Raw genomic sequence first — 20,458 nt, forward strand, 5'->3', positions numbered from 1 at the left:
TGTGCCGGGCCCAGGAGCTGTCCCGGGGGAGGTGCCTTCATGCACGGGCAAGTGCTGAGGCCCCACCAGAACAAGGCCCTGAGCAGCTGCCGAGGGAAACAAAGCAGGACAGCGCTCGGCCCCTGGAAGGACCTGGATCTCCAGGGGACGTCAGACTGAGGCCGGAGAGAGCCGTGGCAAGAACGGGAAAGACAACCGAGTAGGTAAAGGGAACGCTCTTGGCTTTCTGAGGAGGCCCACTTGTGGCAGGTGGAATGTCACAAGGGAGGCGAGACCTGAGGCAGGTCCTGGAAGACGACGAGATGTGGCAGAGAGAATAGAAGCAGGGGTGCCCGGGAGAGCCGCTGCGCGGGCCTGGCAACCGGAGATGGCCCGGTTCCTGAGATCCTCAGCAAATCCAAGCTCTCAGCTGGGGCTGCTCGCCCCCAGCCGCCCACCATGATGGTACAGGTGTCACGCCCTGTCACGCCCTGGAAGGGCAGGGTGGAAACGGGACCCCATGGGAAAAGCCCCTGCCTGCACCCCCGACTATAACGAGGTCCAAGCCCAAGCAACCCAGTCCTCTGAGGCAAGCCCTCGTTATAGGGAATCTCTGTGAATGAAGACAAGAACAGGAATGGTCTTCCAGAACTCCTGCTTGGGGGAACAGGCTTGGGGAGGGGCCATAAGAAAAGAGCCAAACAAGACAAGAGAGGATGGGGAGGGTCTTTCTGCTCTGACCCACTGGCTGGCTCCAGCTCACGCACACGCCTCACAGCAGGGGGACACAGAGGACAGAACCGGACCCAATGTGGGGAGTGTAAGGGAGGAGGCAGAGGCAGCAGGACCCGCCCCAGGACCACCGCTCTGAGGGGAAATGCTTGTTTCTGCCCCTGGAGGACAGAGCCCCAGCGCTGAGCCAAGTCACGGGGCGACGGGCTGGGAGACACCCCATAAACCGAAGTCCTACAGAACCAACTCGCCGCAGCCTTTTACTCTTGTGACCACAGAAGCACAACTCCCACAATGACCCCAACCAGTGGGACGGGGAGCTGAGAGAGCTCCTCCGTGGCAGGCAGGCCCAACTAGGGAAGCAGCCCAGGAGCCAGAACCCAAAGTCGATGCCCTGGAAGGGCCTGGCTGGGCATTCTTTGCGTCTTTGCATTCATTCAACAAGTATTTACCGGGTACCTACCGTGTGCCGGCCACCATTCCATGAGCTCGGGATAAATCACGAGTGAAACACACAGAGATGTACGTTTTCATGGGCTCCCATCCCAATGAGAGAGATCGGCAATAAACTCGGGAAGCACGGCCGTCGTATATTTGATGGGGATACAGGTCGTACGAGGAAGAGATAGAACAAGGATGGGGACTCAGGAGAAGTGAGAGAAAGATGGGGTCCAACTTGAACAGGGTGGTCTGCACTGGCTGCCCCGAGAAGGGGACGTGGAGCAAAGGTCTTGAGGAGGTAAGGGGACCAGCCAGGGCAAAGGCCTGAGGTAGAAACAGGCCCGGGTCTGAGCCAGGAGGCCTGTGGTTTGAGCAGAGAGAGTGAGGAGTCCTGAGTTTGGTGAGTTTGGGGGACACAGAGAGGGAGGGGAGCACCAGTGGGGCCCTGTGGGACCGGCCTGTTCCTCACTGCGCCCTGCTGCTTACCTGCGTGCGCCCGAGCTGCCTCTGGTCCCAAGCATTGCATGAGAAAAAGGAAGAGCCAACTTATTTTGGTGCCTTTGGAATCAAAAGGATGTGGCCCACCTTCACACTGGGTCGCCCCAGAGTGCGCAGGAAGGCATGGAGGAAGGCTGCCCACGCTCCGGGGCCAGCTGGACCCAGGTGTGGGGTCACCTCGGGAGCGGTTCCTGCTGCCTCCTCCAAGAGGGGGATGCCTCACATGGATATTCCCGAAGACAGAGAACTGGGTTAGGCTAGTTCATCAGCACCCCATTCGGAGCACCCTTACCGGCCAGTCTCTCATCAAGCCTGGCTCGCTCCCCGAGAACCAGGCTGGCCGTGGTACCTTTGGCCCAACTGCAAATGTCTGGCCTAATCTTGCTAATCTTGGGGCACGAAGACCAGCGCCTGGGACCTCTTTGTCCAGAAGGCCCTACATTCCGGGGTGGAGGGGGGGTTGGAGAACTTCCAGGATTACCAAATGCGTTCCTGTATTCCTGTATCGTAAAGAAAGCTGACTGTGCAAAGAAGAAAAAAAAAATGCAATGGCTCTAGTGATGTATCCCCGAGGTGGGAGCACCGAGCAGGGTGGGGAAGCAGTGCGCGCTGATGGAAAGCGAACTTCAGGGATCCCTGGGTGGCACAGCGGTTTGGCGCCTGCCTTTGGCCCAGGGCGCGATCCTGGAGACCCGGGATCGAATCCCACGTCGGGCTCCCGGTGCATGGAGCCTGCTTCTCCCTCTGCTTCTCTCTCTCTCTCTCTATGTCTATCATAAATAAATAAATCTTTAAAAAACATATTTAAAAAAAAAAAAAAGAAAGAAAGCGAACTTCATCACCGACGTCGTTTAGAACTGCTCCTGCTGGGTGATCGTAAAAACAAACGGATTTTGTTGTTGTTGTTTTTTAGGTTCTCTACCCAAAAAAATGCACCCCTACGGCCTCCACTCAGGGTGGACCGGTCCCACCGCACCCCCCGCCCCCCGCCCCTTGCCGTGCATCACTAATGGCTCAGATATCTTCAGAGGCTATTCCTTGCTCACCAGACACTGCTGAGGGTGTAGACTGGTGGGTAGGACAGCTTGGACAGCTTCCCTCCACGCGTCACTCAGAGACCAAGGCCCTGATACATGGCGTGATTACTCACCCCTCTGCATGTGGAGAACAAGCCTTTGGGTGTAGGATATTAGACGATCCACCAAAGGAGAACCGGGGATCTTCTGTTGTGGGGCCTGGGGAGTAGAGGGTTGTACTACATGGTCTTTCTGTTTTGCCTCCAGCTTAATGATACTTGTTTTTCTTACTGGTATCACCAACATGATGAGGGTGTTCCCCCCCCCCCCCCCCCCCGCCAAAAAAAAAATCCAGAAAGGAGGATCTTGGCTTGAATCTTCTGCTGTGCTCAGCCCCTGAAGGAGAACTGGCAATTCCCGGCCAGATTCTCCAGCTAGAAAACCGCCAGGGCTGGGGGCTTGGGAGGCCCCTGTAAACAGAGCACATGGCTATGGAGGGGACCCTGCTCACAGCCAGCCCAGGCAGCAAGGCCTCCCCTGGTACGTGAAGGTGTCTGGCAAGGGTATCACGGCCACACAGGTTGATGCTCTGCGCTCTAGAGGCCGGGGGAGCAGGGTGGCCACTGAACACCCATTTCCTCGTCATCTGCGAGTCCCTGGCCCAGGACGTCCACTGATCCTTTCATTCAGCAATTGCTTATCACGCACCTGGGAGCCGTGCACGGTTCTGGATGCCGATGGCACCTACCTGGGCAAAAGCCAGTCCCTGCCCTCCAGTGGCTCACAGCCTGGTGCGGGAAACCCAACGTCCATGGTACAGTGTGGTAACAGGCACAAGCAAAGATGCCAAACTCCTTTTCAAGGAAATGGTCCCTGAACTAAGTCTGGAGGTGCCCAAAGCCAGGAGACAGTGTGTCAGGGGTATGGACAGACACCCAGCTGGCCGAGTGTGGCCGGGGGGCAGGGCGTCCCCTGCGGAGTGATGAGGAGGGAGGCAGGACGGGGGCTTCCCCCAGTCCCGCCAACAGCAGAGTTTTATCCGCCGGTGCCTTAGAGGGGCAGGCGGGTTGGGCTGCGCGGTGACGGACGGAAGGGCGGGAAGGAGGCGGCTGGATGGACAATCCGATCAACTAAGAAGTGGGGTAGGGACGCCTGGGTGGCTCAGTGGCTAAGCGTCTGCCTTCGGCTCAGGTCGTGATCCCAGGGTCCCTGCATGGAGCCTGCTTCTCCCTCTGCCTACGTCTCTGCCTCTCACTCCGTGCCTTCCATGGATAAATAAATAAAATCTTTTAAAAGAAGGAGGAGGAGGACGAGGAGGACGAGGAGGACAAGGAGAAGGAGGAGGAGGAGAGTAAAGACCAGATGGCAAGAACCCGATAAAAGGCAGAAAATCCAGCCAGCAAGCTATCACATGAAACAAAATGAGAAATACCCCAGCCTGAGCTAAGATGAAGGAGAAACGGAAGGACCATGAGGCGTCAGAAGGCCTGGCGGTTGCGTGGACGTGGGATCAGCAAAACAGAAGACAGGACGGCAAAGAGCAAGGCGACCGCCCTTCCCTGAGCCCCCACCGCACCCCTTCGGCCCTTGGGCACCAAGACACCCGAACCCCAGCCCTGCCTGAGCCCGTGGGGACAGGCGCGCAGAGCACTCAGCACAGCGAGCAGCACCCTGGATGCTCAGCCAGCGTCGCCCCCGCTTTTCGTTGCCCCTCGGGATCCCACGCCAACGTGTGCGGGGAAGCAGCACAGCCAGCGCGGCCCGCAGCGTGGGAACCCCATGGCACGTGCGCCACGTCCATTGTGCTCCACGAGGCGCTGCCCCAAGGAGCGTGCTTGCGGCTGTGAAAATGAGGCAGTGGAGTGTCAGCCTCGCAGCCCCGCATCTCAGCCTTGAGCTGGCCCGGGGTCCAGAGGGCCAGTAAGAGGACAGCCCCTTACTCTCCCTCTCGCTCGCTCACTCCCTCGCTCGCTCTCTGGGTCCTTCCCCAGGTAAAGGAGGGCCTAACCCTATAACCCGGAGCCACGGCGTCAGCCTCATGCCGCGTCTGATGCACTTCACTGCAGCAGGAACGTCACTAACAGACTTTTGGGGTCACACAGAAGTTTGGGGTCAAACACAGAAGTTTGGGGTCAAACTTCGAGTATTGAAAATTTTACTGAATTTTACCTCCTTCCCTCGTGATTCCAGATCGGCAGACAGTTCGTGCCACTGGATTAGATCCCTGCTTCCAAGATGCTTTCAGGCCAAGGGAGGGAAGAGGACAGACAGCCTGGCACAGGACACACAGAACCTGGAACGAGACGAGCCGGGCGGGGACGCGGTCACACCGAGGCAGGTGGAAGGCAGGAGCAGGGTTTCCGGGGTAGGGAGTCGTCGGACGAGCATGTGCATCACCAAGGACGATGAAGGGGGGTCTGGGGAGAGCAGCTTTGGGTCTCCTGCATGTGACAGGGTGACAGGGGAGGGAGACACGGGCTCTTCTGATTTCCAGCAGCTAAAACACTGTGAGGCCACGCGGCACCGTGTCAGGGACGGAGATCCCGTAGATTTTTCCCGTGGTCCCAGAAAGCAGCCAAGTCCCAAAGCGGGGCACAAAAGGGCCTCAGTCCCCCAGGTTCTCAGGAGCTGCACACGGGACCCGGCCACCGCGCCGCACGGTCACCAGGTTCGGTGGGAGGAGAGCGGACGTGGAAGGGTCGGCCTTGCCAGCGCCCAGCAGCGGGAAGGGCATCCTGTGGCCAGTCGTCGTCACAAGGCAGCACCGTGTGGGGACCTCGTGGACGCCAACCGCGCAGCCACCACCCCGCTGATGGCCGTGGAGCCTCCCCGGCCCCCAGCAGCTGTCACCCAGGCAGACCGCTGCTCGGCGGTGCCTCCTCTGTCACAACACATGTTGGAAGTCTCCAGAAAGGAGGAGGTGATGAAACGACCGTGTCCCGCGAACCAGGCCGTGAGGGCCACGAGCATGCAAGCCAGGGCTGGGGGGCCGGTTGGTTTAGGGGCGGAGAGAGAGAAAAGTTTTGAGCGGACTTGAAAACTGACATTGTATCCCGAATTCTAGAATACGACGACTCCGATAGTCAGAAGCCACGACGTCCGTCCTGGTAGCAGCGGCTGCGGGGACGGCTCAGTTCTCTGTTCCAGGGAGCTCCTGCAGTCCCAGGCGGCACCCACGGACGGCATCTAGAGGGGCCCCGCTCCTGCCCCCGGCAGCTCAGGCCCCTGGGGAGGGAGGGTGAGCACTCTGGGCCCCCTCGCTGCGTCCAGGGGTCAGCGCTGGCCATGACACTCCTGGGCGCAGGCGGGTTAGGGCCCCCAGGACCTTGCAGGGAGTCACAAAGAAGAGGAGGGCGTCTGTCTTGGAGTGGGGGGAGGGGTGGGGGGCATATGAGAGGCAGCTGTGCCCACAGCCACCGAGCGAGGCTGCCGGGGGGACAGGGCTGACGTCATGGGGAGCCCAAAGAGGACAGCGAGCTGACGCGACAGGGGACACCCAGCTTTGGGATCTACGGAAGGGCCCCTTCCAGGGCTCCCCAGCGGCCGGGAGTGAGGGGAGGGGGGACAGGGAGGCTGCTACCTGCCTGGAGGGTGCAGTGGGACACAGCAGCGCCCGCCCCCCAGAGTCCTCCAACTCCGACAGCTCGCAGGCCGCGCCAGGGGAGCACTTCCAGGAGACCCCCAGGAGGAAAACGTGGCTCAGAAACGCTCGTAATCGCCCCGCCCTGTCCTGTCTTCCTCCAGGAGCTCGTCCAGCCGCATCACACCTGCAGGACCCTGCATCCCCATTTCACACACCAAAGCGCTGCTGCTGCTGCTGCGTCTGAGGCTCCGAGGAGCCCGGCGGCTGTGTGAGTCACCCCTGGGCCGCACAGGCGCCCAGAAAGCACGACCGGCCCCGCGGCTCCGCTGGAGGGCGCCCCAGCCCAGTGGCCGAGGCGTGGGAAGCGCCCCTCCTCCAGGAAGCCTTCCCAGGGCGAGGCCTCTCACGAAGCAGCAGCAGCAGCAGCTTCGCTGGCTCCTCCCCGCCTGCGTTTTTCACTCCCCGCAAGAGCTCGGCACACGGAGCACCCGGCCGGCCCCTGAGGGTCCACTTCCTAACAGATCCGCGCACCGGGCTTCCCTCCAACTCATCGTGGGCCCGGACGGTCCCGGTTCCCCGGAAATCTGCTTCCGGGACACAGCTCCCCGGTCACCGACGGCTGCGCAGCCCAGTCTCCGGGGCCCGGCCAGCCCGTCCGGCTGGTCTCCTAGGCCCTCCCCACGTCTTTACTGTGTCTTCCGTGTCCCCTGGGCAGACAGGTGAACCCGTCGCACGCCCCGGTTCCTGGCTCAGTGGCCCCAGGAGCCCCTGGAAAGCCGCTCTCTGTTTTGCTCCCCTATTCCCTTCATCCCTTACCCCTGCTGTCCCTCTCGGCGCAGGTGACACGTGTGACGTCCTCACATAGTCGCTCGTGCCTAGAAAGGAAGCTATGCTGCTCTGGGAGCTGGCCTGTCCCACCGGCCGCCGCGGTGCAGTCCTGACGTGACACGTCCCCGCGGGACACTGTGGGGTCTGCGAGTCCATGGCCTGTGTGGCTTCCAGCGGCCCTCGTCTCCCCGCGCGCATCCCCCTCTCCCTGGCGCCGCGGGGCCCTGGCCTGCCTCAGCCTCCTGCTGCTGTGCCCAAGGCCACCGCGAACCGCCTTGTCCTTGCAGGAGGGGGGCTTTTCCGGAGGGCGGCCAGGGGCTCCCAGGGTGTCTGCTCCCCGGAATCCACTGCGTTAGGCTGTGCTGCAGTCCAGAACACCTCCCCTTCCCCCGCGTGCACGGGTCCCCACCTCCCACTGCCCCCGCCCTGGTCAGGGTCCCCATCCCCCCACCCCCATCCCCCCACCGCTGCCCACCCATAGTCAGGAGCACCCACAGTCTCATCTTCACCATCCACTTTGCTTTTCCGGGGCGTCGACTAGCTGCTCACGTTTTTCTCCCCCACTGAACTGGAATTCTTAATTTTGATGTGTTTGTGTCAATCAAATCTTTTTTTTTTTTTTAACCTTGCAATTTCGGCTTCTAACATTTGCTTAAGAATGCTTTCCCTCGCCCTAAGCTACAAGGAAGATCTCTCGCGTGCTCTCCTGTGTGCGTCCCGGTTCCTGCCGCGGCCTTCATTCCCCGGGGGCGCCCACGGTGTAGGGACTGGACTGGACTCCAGCTCCACGCTTGCCATTCGCTGAGTCTGTTTGTACCAATCTCACCCACTGAAGAAATGGCCTTTTGCATGTCGCCCCAACCTTTTTTTTTTTTTTAAAGGGGCTGTTTTGGGCTCTGTCTTCCGTTCCAGTGGCCCGTTGACCTGCTGCTGCGTAGGTTCCGTACTTCTTTATCACTGGGACGCTCAGATCCTCGGACAGTCTCTTTGCTTTCCTTTTTTCACCACCGCCTTTACCACAAGTGGATTTTATTCTTTCTTTTTTTTTTTTAAGATTTTATTTATTCTTGAGAGACACAGAGAGAGGCAGAGACAGGCAGAGGGAGAAGCAGGCTCCATGCAGGGAGCTCTGAACCGCTGAGCCCTCCGGGCTGCCCAGATTTTATTTTTTCACGTAAGTTTTAGATCATTTCATCAAGTCCCTCAGAAGAAATCCAGCCCAGGGTTTTTATTGGGTTTGCCTTATAAATTGACTCTGAGAGAACTCCTATCTTTGGAGCATGAGGTCAAACTATCCTTGAATGTGATAGAAACCCACATCACCGGATTCTCTTGTATGTTCTCCTCAGAAGAGAGGCTTACGTGGCTCTTCACAGCGATCTCGGGAAGGCTCTGCTGCTACACCGTAAACACGTCCTTATTTTTATCGCTCTTAGGAATGGTGTCTTCATTTTTCTATTTGCTAACTGACGGCTGCTGACGCAGAAGAACACTCCGGATTGCTGTAAGTTGACCTAACTGGCTGCTCATCTCATCTCATTATTTCTATAGTTTATCAGTTGAATGCATTCGGCCGTCTTTTTATTTATTTATTTATTTATTTATTTATTTATTTATTTATTTGACAGAGAGACTGAGCGCCAGCAGGGGGAGGGGCAGGCAGATGGAGAAGGGACAAGCAGGGAGCCCCATGCAGGGCTGGATCCCAGGACCCTGAGATCATGACTGGAGCTGAAGGCTCGTGAACCACCAGGAGCCCCAATTTTCTTTTTTAAGATTTTATTTATTTATTCATGAGAGACAGAGAGAGAGAGGCAGAGGCATAGGCAGAGGGAGAAGCAGGCTCCATCCAGGGAGCCCGATGTGGGACTCGATCTGAGGACCCAGGGATCACGCCCTGAGCTGAAGGCAGATGCTCAACCGCTGAGCCCCCCGGGCGTCCCAGGAGCCCCAATCTTGTTTGGCCTTCTATGTAGCTGTGCCAACAATGCCAGTTCCCTCCTCATCCTTATATTTATCTTCTGAGCCGAGAATTCCGGTATGTGGAGCCCGGCCTTGAGAGTAGGGCACCCTCGTCCTGCTCCCGGCTCTATGAGAGTGTACCCGAAGTTCATCCCGTAGACGCAACACCCCCAAGCTCCCCGGTGCCCATCCACCGCCCTTTGAAGACTCCTGGACTCTCCTGCCACCCTCCACCCGGCGCTGCCTTCACCACGTTGACTTTCCCAAGCCCTTCCCATCTTTGAAAGCCCGGCTCAAGGCTGAACTTTCCCACAGTCTCCCCATTTGCCCCAGCTCACAGAGAGCTCCCCCATGGGCCCCTGAGCCAGCACACACGCTGTCCATCGACAGCCCATGAGCTGCCCTGAAGAACTACTGTATCTCCCATCCATTTAGCCTGTGCCTATTTACAGATCTATCCCGACTAAGCAGCCAGCTCCTTATGTTTATCACACTCCTCTTTATACCCTGAGGTACACGATACTTGCTTAATAAACGGTTCTGGGGCACAGGAAGGCGCCACGTGCCATCAGCTCCAGCTCAGAGGCCTGAGTGCTGTGAGTTCAAGGCCAGAAGGCGCAACGGGAAGCAGCAAGGTTGCAGAGCAAAGGCAAGCAAAAGCTCAGAAGGAGATGCCCCCCACCCCTGGGCCTCAGCCGCCCCTGTGCCTTCACCAGCACCACCTCACCGCGTCTTCACGGGGCCCAGGAGGCCGATATTCCGATGGTCATTTTGCAGATGAAGAGACAGGGCGCACAGAGATGAAGTACTTGTCACACAGCCGCTGAGAATCCCACGGATTTGCATCCCCACTTCCTGACTCCCAAATCCTCCTACTTCATGGCAGTGGCCTCCCCGCGGAAATGCCAACTCCACAGCCAGGCAAGCAACAGCCAGGCACAACCCAGGCCAGGATGGTTGTCCCCCTGGACCCACGAATCCATGTTCAGGAATTTATTTTAAAGAAATAAGGGCGGGATGCCTGGGTGGCTCAGCGGTTGAGCGCCTGCCTTCAGCTCAGGGCGTGATCCCAGATTCCCGGGTTCGAGTCCCACATCAGGGTCCTTGCACGCAGCCTGCTTCTCCCTCTGCCTCTCTCTCTCTCTCTCTGTCTCTCATGAATAAATAAATAAAATCTTTAAAAAAATAAATTAGTGGACATGTGCATGAAGAGATATCTTACAAACGTTCCTCACAGAGTTGTTCATCAAAACTCCACTAAGAAGGGGCAGGGGCACCCAGGTGGCTCAGTCTATTGAGCATCTAACTCTTGAGTCTTGGTTTGGGCTCAGGTCATGACCTCGGGGTCCTGGGATGGAGTCCCATGTCGGGCCCCGCACTCAGCGGGGAGTCTTTCTAAGGACTTTCTCTCTCCTTTTCCCTCTCCCTCGCCCTCTTCTCCTCCCTCTGCTCATGCCCTCTCTCTCTCTTTCTCTCTCAAATAAATAAATAAATCTTTTTTTTTTAAATCCATTAAGAGGGGACACAAATTAAAAGGCCCATCTATATGAAATGACAATTGCATAAGTGGGTCAGCAGCCAGGCGGACAGGCAGGTGGCCACCAGAAAACCACTGATGAATGCGGCCAAGTGGCGCTCACAGGCCCAGGGAGGTAGGCAGGAAGCTAAGCTAGAAGTCGGGGCAAGCGGTGCACTCCAGGCAGCAGGGACGAGGCCACCCCAGGCCAACCCAGGCCAGCTGTGCGAAGGGCAGGCTCGGGGCACAGGCCTTGGGGCCCGCACCAGTCTGGGGCTCGACCAGAGCCTTTATAGCCCATGGTTAGGGTGGAACCAATCCATCCTGGGACCCAGGTGGAAGGAAGCAGCCTGTTGGCCAGCTGTCCCTTTGTCAGCTTCCTGTCTAAGCCTATTTTCAAGGGCTCACCCAGTTTGCAATCCCCTTTGTTCTCGGCCATTTACAAATAGGTGCTCTAATTAAGGCTTTCTGATGTGGCCACGATTGCCTTGTAAAGCTGCTGGGCTGTTTTCTGCTTACCAAGAGTGACACTGCACCGCCTGTGTCCACTGTCCCTTTGCAAGGCCCTGCTGGAACCAAGACCAGTCACCTTGTCAGTATGGGTGAAGGTGGGGGTGGCACCAACCCCCTCCAGGCACCCAGTGAATCCTCCCAAGAGCCCAGCAAAGATAGCCTTACATATTTTACAGGTAAGGAAACATGACTTGCCAGGGTCACAGAGCTAGTCAGTGGCAGAGCTGGGCTTCAAACCACACCTTTTTATGTCCAGAATCAGCACGACCATCATCTCCAATCAGGACAGGGGCCTGGGCGTACTCATGGCTCCCCCAACCCCCAGGAAGCGGCTGTGTCTACACAGGCTGTGTCTACACAGGGGCCCTCAGTGAAGCTTGCACCTCGACACGGAGCCCATTGGGTGTGCGTGTGACCGAGGAACGGGGTCAGAGGGCAGAGGTGCGATGACCAGCAGGGTAATAGAGAAAGGTTTCCTGGAAGACTCACGACCTTGTAGCTCGCAGCATTTTACCAAGAAATGAATCCCACATAATCCTCGGATGCTCAGCCCTTCCAGCTGAGACAAGAGGGGAGCAAGAGCCGGTTCTTTCTTGGAGCTCTGGCAGATGTGTGAGCCAGCCAACACTCAGCCGTGCCTCCCGCGGAAGGACTCCAACCCCCCCAACCCCGGCCACTAGGCTGGAATCAGCCCCTCCCTCCCTCACCCCAGGCCTACGTGCTTGGGTGTCTCCAGCCCATAACCCACGGAGTTCCCAGTCTACACACGAGTCTGTGAAGATGTATTCCTAGGGCCAGGTGGAGGGGCTAGAAGTACCCCCTGTGCTCCCAGAAATGATTTGCCCGGGATGTAAGTGGCTCGTGCACCCTGAGAGGAGAAAGAGGGCAAAAGGTGAGGCCCCGGGCGGGGGGATGGGGAGAGCTATTTTTAGCCCAGCCTGGGTCAGCATCTGCTTGTGGCTGGTCAGCAAACAGGTCCATCAAAGGAGTCATCATTGAGAACAAAGGCAGTCAAGAGACTTGCTCTTGGAAGGGTTTACGGGCTCCGATCTGCAGGCTCGAGGCACCTCTTGACTCGGTCCACTGTCCACCCAGCAAAGCCACCGCGGGTCCCGGCCCAAAGGGATGAGGGCAAAGCAGCTTGGCTGTCAGGGCAACCGCATGAGCTCCCCACCTCCTCTCACAACATGGGTCCTCAGAGGGGAGGAAGAGATGTCATTTCAAACACTGCTGACCTCCTTCCTCCCATGTCCAGCACCCTTCATCCTTCCTGGTGGGCGCATCCCTGCCGGGACCCTAAAGAGCCACACGCCCCCATAACAGATCCCAGCTCAGCCTAGACATCTCTGGACCTTCTGTCCACCCATGGCTTCTCCCCCTTGCCCACTGGCCAAATGTTGGCACCCCTGTATGCATGCCACCCTCCCCTACCTCCAAATAGCTCAGTCTCCGCTGGACTCCCAGAACCCAGCAATGTCGGTGTGCGGTAAGAATTTGCTGAACGAGGGACGCCTGGGTGGCTCAGTGGTTGAGCATCTGCCTTTGGGTCAGGGCCTGATCCTGGAGACCCAGGATCGAGTCCCACGTCGGGCTCCCTGCATGGAGCCTGCTTCTCCCTCTGCCTGTGTCTCTGCCTCCCTCTCTGTTTCTTGAATGTGAATGAATAAATAAAAATCTTAAAAAAAAAAAAAAGAATTTTCTGAATGAACGAAAGAATGCATGATTACCCAGTCTAGTCTCCAAATGGGAGCCGGCCTCCTTTCTCATGTCCTCCCAACCCTACCCCACACTCCCCCAGTCCTGCTTCAACCCACCTCCAAGTAGTCTTCCCCAATTCATCTCTGTAGCTCTGGGAAATTCCATGCTCCCAATCCTGCCCCCCTACTAGTCCCCCAGCAACGAGGCCCAGAACTCTGGAGAATAGTCTTGGGTGTCTCATGGACTCTCGGACTCAGTTTCTCCTACATCCCATCTAGCATGCCCTGGCTTGTCTTCCTAGGAATATCCAAAGTGCAAAGATTATGCTACCTCCCAAACCTCCACCTCCACTGCCACCCCTGACTAGACTCTGGGTAGGAACAGGTCAGGAGAGGCTGAGATTGACAGTGGAGAATGGGATGTGCTTCAGAGAGACAGAGGCAGGCGGAGAAGCCTCCCAGAACAACAGGGGGCTTGGGACATGCAGCCTGAGGCCAGGTCACAGGTTTGGGGCCCACAGCCCGGTGATGCCCCTTCCAGAGAAGGCTCAGGGAATAGGCTCCCCCCAGTCACTGTGCCCATTCCCAGTGGTCAGAGCGTGGAGCCCAGCTGAGGCTTCCAGGACCCCTTCCCTTTCTCTGCTTCCAGTAGCAATGGGAGGGGGAGAGGCAATGAGGAAGCTTGTTAACAGCTTTGAAGATGAAACAGGCCTGTGGCTGTGGATTGTTGACACAGCTACCCTGAAGAGGCAAGCCGGGTTGGCTCTTAAGAGGCCGGGATGATGCCAAGCCAATAAAATGCAGCTATTGTCACCCTGCTGCCCCTTTTAATGCCAGTGCCCGTGGTGCATAAAAGGGCCTGCCACAGCCCAGGGAGTACAAGCCTCTGGCTCCTTCCTCTGCCAGCTTCTCCACTGTCCAGACACCTTCCCGTCTCCAGCATGACCTGTGGCTTCAGCAACGTGGGCTGCGGATTCGGCCCCAGGACCTTGAGCTGCGCCTCGGCCTGCGGGCCCCGGCCCGGCCGCTGCTGCATCACGGCCGCCCCCTACCGCGGCGTCTCCTGCTACCGCGGCCTCACCGGGGGCTTCGGCAGCCGCAGCGTCTGCGGGGCCTTCCGCGCCGGCTCCTGCGGCCGCAGCTTCGGCTACCGCTCGGGCGGCGTGTGCGGGCCCAGCCCGCCCTGCATCACCACCGTGTCGGTCAACGAGAGCCTCCTGACGCCCCTCAACCTGGAGATCGACCCCAACGCGCAGTGCGTCAAGCACGAGGAGAAGGAGCAGATCAAGTGCCTCAACAGCAGGTTCGCCGCCTTCATCGACAAGGTGGGTGTCCCTGGTCACCCTTCCCGGGCCCCACCCATGCTCACACTCAGGCCAGGCACCGAGGAGGGAGTCAGAGCCGTTTGTTTGCCCATAGACAACCCCCCCCAACCCGTCCAGTCCAAAAGGAAGAGTCAGTCATGCGCCCAGGACATGGACGGAAGGACGAGAATAGGATCGGGGCTGCCGGTCTGACAGGGAGGGCACCCAGGAAACCTGTAAGTAGGAAGCAGAAGCAGCAACGTCTCCTGGGGAGCACAGGGCTGTCGCGGGGGGATGCGACCCGTTTGCAGTCAAACAGCTGTTCCTGCAGGAAGGCAGGCCCCTTCCACCGCCCCATGCCGAGGGCAGGCCTGCGAGTTAACGCTGCAGACGGCCTGGGGTGTCCTGGGTCAGGGTCACAGGCGCTGTTTCTCCGCCAGGTGGTTCCCCGGCCGTTGAGCGGGGGCCCAGGATGCTTTGGTGCTTTGTCCGGGTCTGGGGCTCGGGATCCAGGGATGAACAGTGGCTACAGTCCCCACCCTCTGGGCCTCGTGCGGAGCAGACAGGAAATGGTCAGGACACGTCGTAAGCCACCTGCAGGTGCCAGTGTCCGGTGCAAGTCTGCAGCCACCTCCCCCAGCAAATTGGGGAAACGGGGCAGTGGCACGAGGGACAGAGGGAGAGGACTCCCAGGCAGGAAGGACCCAACAAGTCTGAAATTCCTAACAACAGGAAGCACCACGGAGGGCATAGGAAAGGACTGGTCAGGGCTGTGGCAACGTTTCTAGACGAGGGGATCGGGAGGAGGAGGAGGGCCAGCCGGGCCAGCCTGGCGGCAGGCAGAGGGACGTGCCATTTTCCTGGGGCCCAATGGTCCATCGTTATTGTTATAGTGAGAGAAGAGCCCCCGGAGGGGGGGTGCAAACGGTCAGAGTGTGAGTCTTCCCTCTGCTACTGTGACACCTTAGGGGACACCTCAGGTCCCTGGACCTCCAGTTCCACGTCTGTAAAAGGAAAAGGGTCGGTGCCCAGAGCATTCCCGCACTAATGTCCCAAGGGGAGCTATTATCCTAATTGCACGGTTGCTGCAAGGTCTCCATAATTGGCACAGGCCTTATTTTTCACCTTTTGCAGTCTGCCTTTCTAGAAAGGGCGGCCCGCTCATCTGCATGCTGACAGCCGCACCTGACCTGGTGTAGCCACTGCCCAGCACGCAGGCGCCCTTTCATGCCAGGGCTCATTAAAGCCACTTGGTAAGGAGAGCATGAACCTCCCGCCTGGCGGAGGGGAGACATGCCCTGCCCGAGGACGTGCTCTTAGCAAGTAGCAGCAGAACCTGGACTCTGTGTAGTTTGGCTCTTCTCATGGCACCAGGTAATTGCCTAGAAAAGACTGTAGCGAGCTCTCAGGAAGGACTTCCAGATGCGCCGATCAAGCCCTGCTGTGGCTTTGACATACACCTGCTACGTCTTAGAGTTGGGGACCCGCAGGTCCTGGGGCTGGGACCCGGCCTCCCCACCTCTTCCCCACCCCCCCTCCCCTCCCACCCTCACCCCGATCCTGTAAGAAGAGATTCTCAGGCTCTGCCTCTGGGTGGCAGGTGCGCTTCCTGGAGCAGCAGAACAAGCTGCTGGAGACCAAGTGGCAGTTCTACCAGAACCGCAAGTGCTGCGAGAGCAACCTGGAGCCCCTGTTCGAGGGCTACATCGAGACGCTGAGGCGGGAGGCCGAGTGCGTGGAGGCCGACAGCGGGAGGCTGGCCTCCGAGCTCAACCACGTCCAGGAGGTGATGGAGGGCTACAAGAAGAAGTGAGTGCTGGAAGGCGCCGGCGCGGGAAAGGGTTTGAAGGAAGCTCCCAGCACTTGGGGGGGGGGGCGGGCAGCAGGGGCATGTCTGGGTCTGAGGCCGGGCCTCTGCCCGAGGCTGGGAAAGAACCTGCACTTTCTGCCTTCCCCAAGGCTCGCGCGGCCTGCGGAGGGTGCTGGCCCCCTGGGGGACAGAGCTCCCCCTGCCTTCCTATCAGCGGGTCCGGGAATGATGTCTCCCTTCCTCCGTCGTCACATCCTTAGGCCTCTCAACTAGCAGTGTCTGCAGGGTGCCGGCCGGACGCGGAGAAGGCTGCCAGCAATCCAGGGGCGGGCAGTAGCTGTAGTGCCCGTCCTGGGGGGCTTCCCGTCTGCCGGGAGGCAGGCGTGGCCGAGTCACGGACATAGGCCATCAGTTAGAGAGTGTGACACGTGACGTGGAGGGAGCACACCGGGTACTCTCCGTGTAAGAAGCTGGTTCCCGGGGGGCCGAGTGGCTTCCTTCAGCAACACTCTCTGCCCTGAACTTCCCAGGCCACCGTGCTCCCCACGTCGGGCTCTGAGCTGGCCGGGGCCCCCCAGCCCCCCAGCAGGAGGAAGTGGCAGGTTGACTCCTGGTTGGCTGAGTCCAGGAGAGGAGTGACAGAGGGGGGCACCCCACGACCTGGAGCAAAGCCAGGGGCAAGGGGCAGGGGTCAGAAGAGAGGAAATGCAGACCGGGGTGAGGACACAGGCACCTCCCACTCCCTGGCCCTCTGCACACGCACGTGCACATGCACACACATGTACACGCTCAAGTTCCGGCTCTCGCCTCCCATCCCCACTGAGGAGCTCAGGGGTGATATGCACGTGGGGACTTCAGCTCCCTGCTGGACCTCAGCAGGCCTGGCCAGGATTTCATCCTGCCCCATTTCATTCGGAGGTGGGGGGTGACCAGGGAGGGGGTCTGGGGATCAAGCTCCTCGGCACACACGCTTCGGGGCCAAGCAGAGAGGTGCTCAGACGGGCTCCTGTCCTTCCCGCCCACCTCAGGTATGAAGAAGAAGTCGCACTTCGGGCCACCGCTGAGAACGAGTTTGTGGCCCTAAAGAAGGTGAGTGCCCGAGGCCCAGCCCCCACCCTGAGTCCCCGGCCACCCCTCCTGGCTGCCCCGCCAAGGCCACCCTGCCTCGCGGTGCCCTGAGCACGGCTGGCCTCACAGCCCTCTGAACCCCACGCAGGAGGTGGACTGCGCCTACCTCCGCAAGTCAGACCTGGAGGCCAACGCCGAGGCCCTGACCGAGGAGATCGACTTCCTGCGGCGCCTGTATGAGGAGGTGAGGGGCCGTGGTCCAGGCAGAGAACTGGCAGCCAGCCTGGAAGAGGGGGCCCTGGCCTGGGACTGGTTGGCCTGGGATTGGGCTGAGGCCTGCAGTCCATGGGGCTATAGTGGGAGCAGGGGCGGGAGACCAGGGAGGGTTGGGTCCACACGTGCTGGGAGAGGCTGGGGTGCAAACAAGATCTTCCATCCTCCCCCCGCCCCCGCAGGAGATCCGCGTCCTCCACGCCCACATCTCAGACACCTCGGTCATCGTCAAGATGGACAACAGCAGGGACCTGAACATGGACTGCATCGTGGCCGAGATCAAGGCCCAGTACGACGACATCGTCAGCCGCAGCCGGGCTGAGGCCGAGTCCTGGTACCGCAGCAAGGTCGGGGCCCAGCCTCCCCCTGCCAGAGCCCCAGAAGGAGGGATGCTGAAAGGGCTTTGGGATTTGTCCAGCTGGGATGGACGAGGGAGGGGCAGGCAGCCCTCGGGTTGGGGTGGCAGTTGTGCAAGGTGTGGGGCTCAGCGGGATGACCCGTCCTGAGCCTCAGGAGCCCCTGTGCCCCCCCTACACACACACAGTGTGAGGAGATGAAGGCCACAGTGATCCGGCACGGGGAGACCCTGCGCCGCACCAAGGAGGAGATCAACGAGCTCAACCGCATGATCCAGAGGCTGACGGCCGAGGTCGAGAACGCCAAGTGCCAGGTAGGGCTCACGTTGAGCGTCCCAGGGCCGCCCAGGCAGTGTGTGCCCCAGGGACCACCCCACTCACGCCCCAGCCCATGTGCCTGGCTAGAGGCCCTGGTTGTGGCCCTTGGGGGTCCCGGCTGATAAAAGGAGAGGCCTTTTCCTGGGGGGGGGGGGGGGAGGTGTAGATGGGAGCGACCAGACACATCCAGGAAATGGAGAGAGAGACCCGGGACCATAGCACCCTGTTCTCTGCGCCCCCAGAACACCAAGCTGGAGGCCGCCGTGACGCAGGCGGAGCAGCAGGGCGAGGCGGCCCTCACCGACGCCCGCTGCAAGCTGGCCGAGCTGGAGGCCGCCCTGCAGAAGGCCAAGCAGGACATGGCCTGCCTGGTCAAGGAGTACCAGGAGGTGATGAACTCCAAGCTGGGCCTGGACATCGAGATCGCCACCTACAGGCGGCTGCTGGAGGGCGAGGAGCACAGGTGAGGCCCAACCCAGCCTCCCCAGGAATTACACCTGCGTCGATCTGCCCATATCCCAATCAGCCCCGAGAACTGACCCCAGGCCAGACTCTGGGGTCTTGGAATCCCAGATCTGAAAAGACTGAACCTTGGACATAGCATACAGCAGGGGGAAAAATGAAGACTAGTGTCACTGTGAGGTCTTGAGTCCCAGAGAACCCAGGTCCTTGCTAGGACAGCAGCTGGACACCTAGACAGACACCCACTCTCATTCCTCAAGTCACGCCATCCCCAAGTCTTGCACAGTCTCCCTGCCTGGTTTCTAGGAGGTCACCTAGCCCAGCGGCAGGCCAAACTGGCCAAACTGGGACCCTGGCCTCATGTGACTGCCCCGCAGAGCCTTCCCCTTCCACGTGTGCCATGTGCGGTTGTTCAGGTTGTGCCCTGCACAAAGGCAGCCAGCCGAGGAGCCTTGGAGCCTTTTAAGAGCTCAATCCAGCCCATACTCTGCTTGCCAAACACAGTGTGGCCTGACATTGCTGCAGTGGCCCGAACGGTGCTTTTGAAAAGTTACACGAAGGCGTGAATAGAGGCCGGAAATAGACCTGAGATGGTCCGTTCCGGCACGCAGTGGATTCGAGGATCTCACTGTGACTTCTTTTCTCTTCCCCTTTCTTCCCTTTTCCCCACTCAGGCTGTGTGAAGGTGTTGGAGCTGTGAATGTCTGTAAGTATCTTGAGCCCTGGGAGGGAAAATTGTATGTTGGGCGACAAGAATGTTCTGGCTACGAGTGTATAGAAACGCTCTGGGGTGGGGGCAGCGCTTCCAATCATTCGCCCAGTAAATGGGAGTAGGTGGGTAGTGCAGGAGGAGGGACTACGGTTAGCTCGCAGGGAGAACCGGACAGCCTGTCGGGGATCGGGGAAGGGGAAGCACACCAGGTCGCCGCAGGAAGGAACCTGAGACGTGAAGCCGAGGCCCAGACAGAGGAAGGGACTTGCCCAAGGTCGCAGAGCAGGAGTCTCAGAAGCCAGGGCTCCTGGCTGTGGGGTCAGGTTCCTTCCACGCCCCCAGAACTACAGCTCGAGGCCCTCTGTGTCCTTCCCTGGAGGGTCAGGCAGGTCAGAGAGGCCACCAGCCCGGCCTCCTGACTTGCCCCGTTCCTGCAGGCGTCAGCAGCTCCCGGGGCGGGGTCGTGTGCGGTGACCTCTGCGTGTCGGGCTCCCGGCCCGTGACTGGCAGCGTGTGCAGCGCCCCGTGCACCGGGAACGTGGCGGTGAGCACGGGCATGTGCGCGCCCTGCGGCCCGCTGAACACCACCTGCGGAGGGCGGTGTTAGGCAGCCCCCCCATAGAGCCGGAGAAGCCCCCCTGCCTGCCGGACGCGCCCGCCGCGGGGCTCTCCCCTCGGGTTCTGAGAAGACGCCCCCCGCGGCTCCTCCGCTCACCTCGGCCTGCGGCTGCCTTGGCTGCAGGCCCCTCGCGCAGAGAAGGGCTCTCCTGCCCCCGAAGGAGCACAGCTGATGCCCACCCCCTCCCTGCCTGCCTCTCTGGTCTCTTGTCTCCTGTTGTCCCAATAAACTGGGGGACCCGCCTTCTGTGCTGTGCACCTTGCTTTCCCCGAGCGAGCCCGTGTCCGCCGACCCATGAGCGCCAGCGCCACTTGAGCATCCCAGCCGCACACCTGCGGGGCCTTCCCCAGAGCCGCCCTCCCCCGGCCAGGCAGTGCCCACGGGTGCAGCACCCGGGACCGAGTCACACCTGTCGGCCGGGGAGTCTGGGACTTACTCCTCTGACTGGGTCTGGAGGGAGCCAAGGGAGGCCGGGGCCTCCTGGAAGGCAGTGTGCGGGTGGAGCGTGTGCGTGTGGCCTTAGCCTCCTTCCCCCGCACAGACACCCCGTTTTCTTGGCATCCGTCGCTGTCTCCCGTCCCCACGACCACACGCAGGCACCACTCAGCGGCCGCCCCGGGTCATTCCAGACCCAGCCCGTCCCACGCCCACTGCTGCCCATCAACCAAGGGCAGATGAGACCTTGACACCCACCTCTTGCCCCTCCCGGCCCCGTGGGTGGCACAGCCGGGACAGCCTCCTCGAAAGCCCCGTAGCTGGCGAGAGGACACC

General features: G+C 59.9%; 1 protein-coding gene across 1 annotated transcript; it reads left to right on the plus strand.

Moving 5' to 3' along the window:
* The first annotated feature begins 13,681 nt into the window (after positions 1–13,681).
* Positions 13,682–19,929, plus strand: LOC112667230 (keratin, type II microfibrillar, component 7C). The gene is made up of 9 exons (XM_025458817.3): positions 13,682–14,090; positions 15,670–15,878; positions 16,908–16,968; positions 17,096–17,191; positions 17,403–17,567; positions 17,765–17,890; positions 18,137–18,357; positions 19,031–19,062; positions 19,506–19,929. Exons 1-9 carry the CDS (start codon positions 13,707–13,709, stop codon positions 19,673–19,675), a joined length of 1,464 nt encoding a protein of 487 aa, XP_025314602.1. The 5' UTR covers positions 13,682–13,706; the 3' UTR covers positions 19,676–19,929.
* Positions 19,930–20,458: the final 529 nt, after the last annotated feature.

This window comes from Canis lupus, chromosome 27 (assembly GCF_003254725.2).
Source record: "Canis lupus dingo isolate Sandy chromosome 27, ASM325472v2, whole genome shotgun sequence".
NCBI classification, from domain to species: Eukaryota; Metazoa; Chordata; class Mammalia; order Carnivora; family Canidae; genus Canis; species Canis lupus.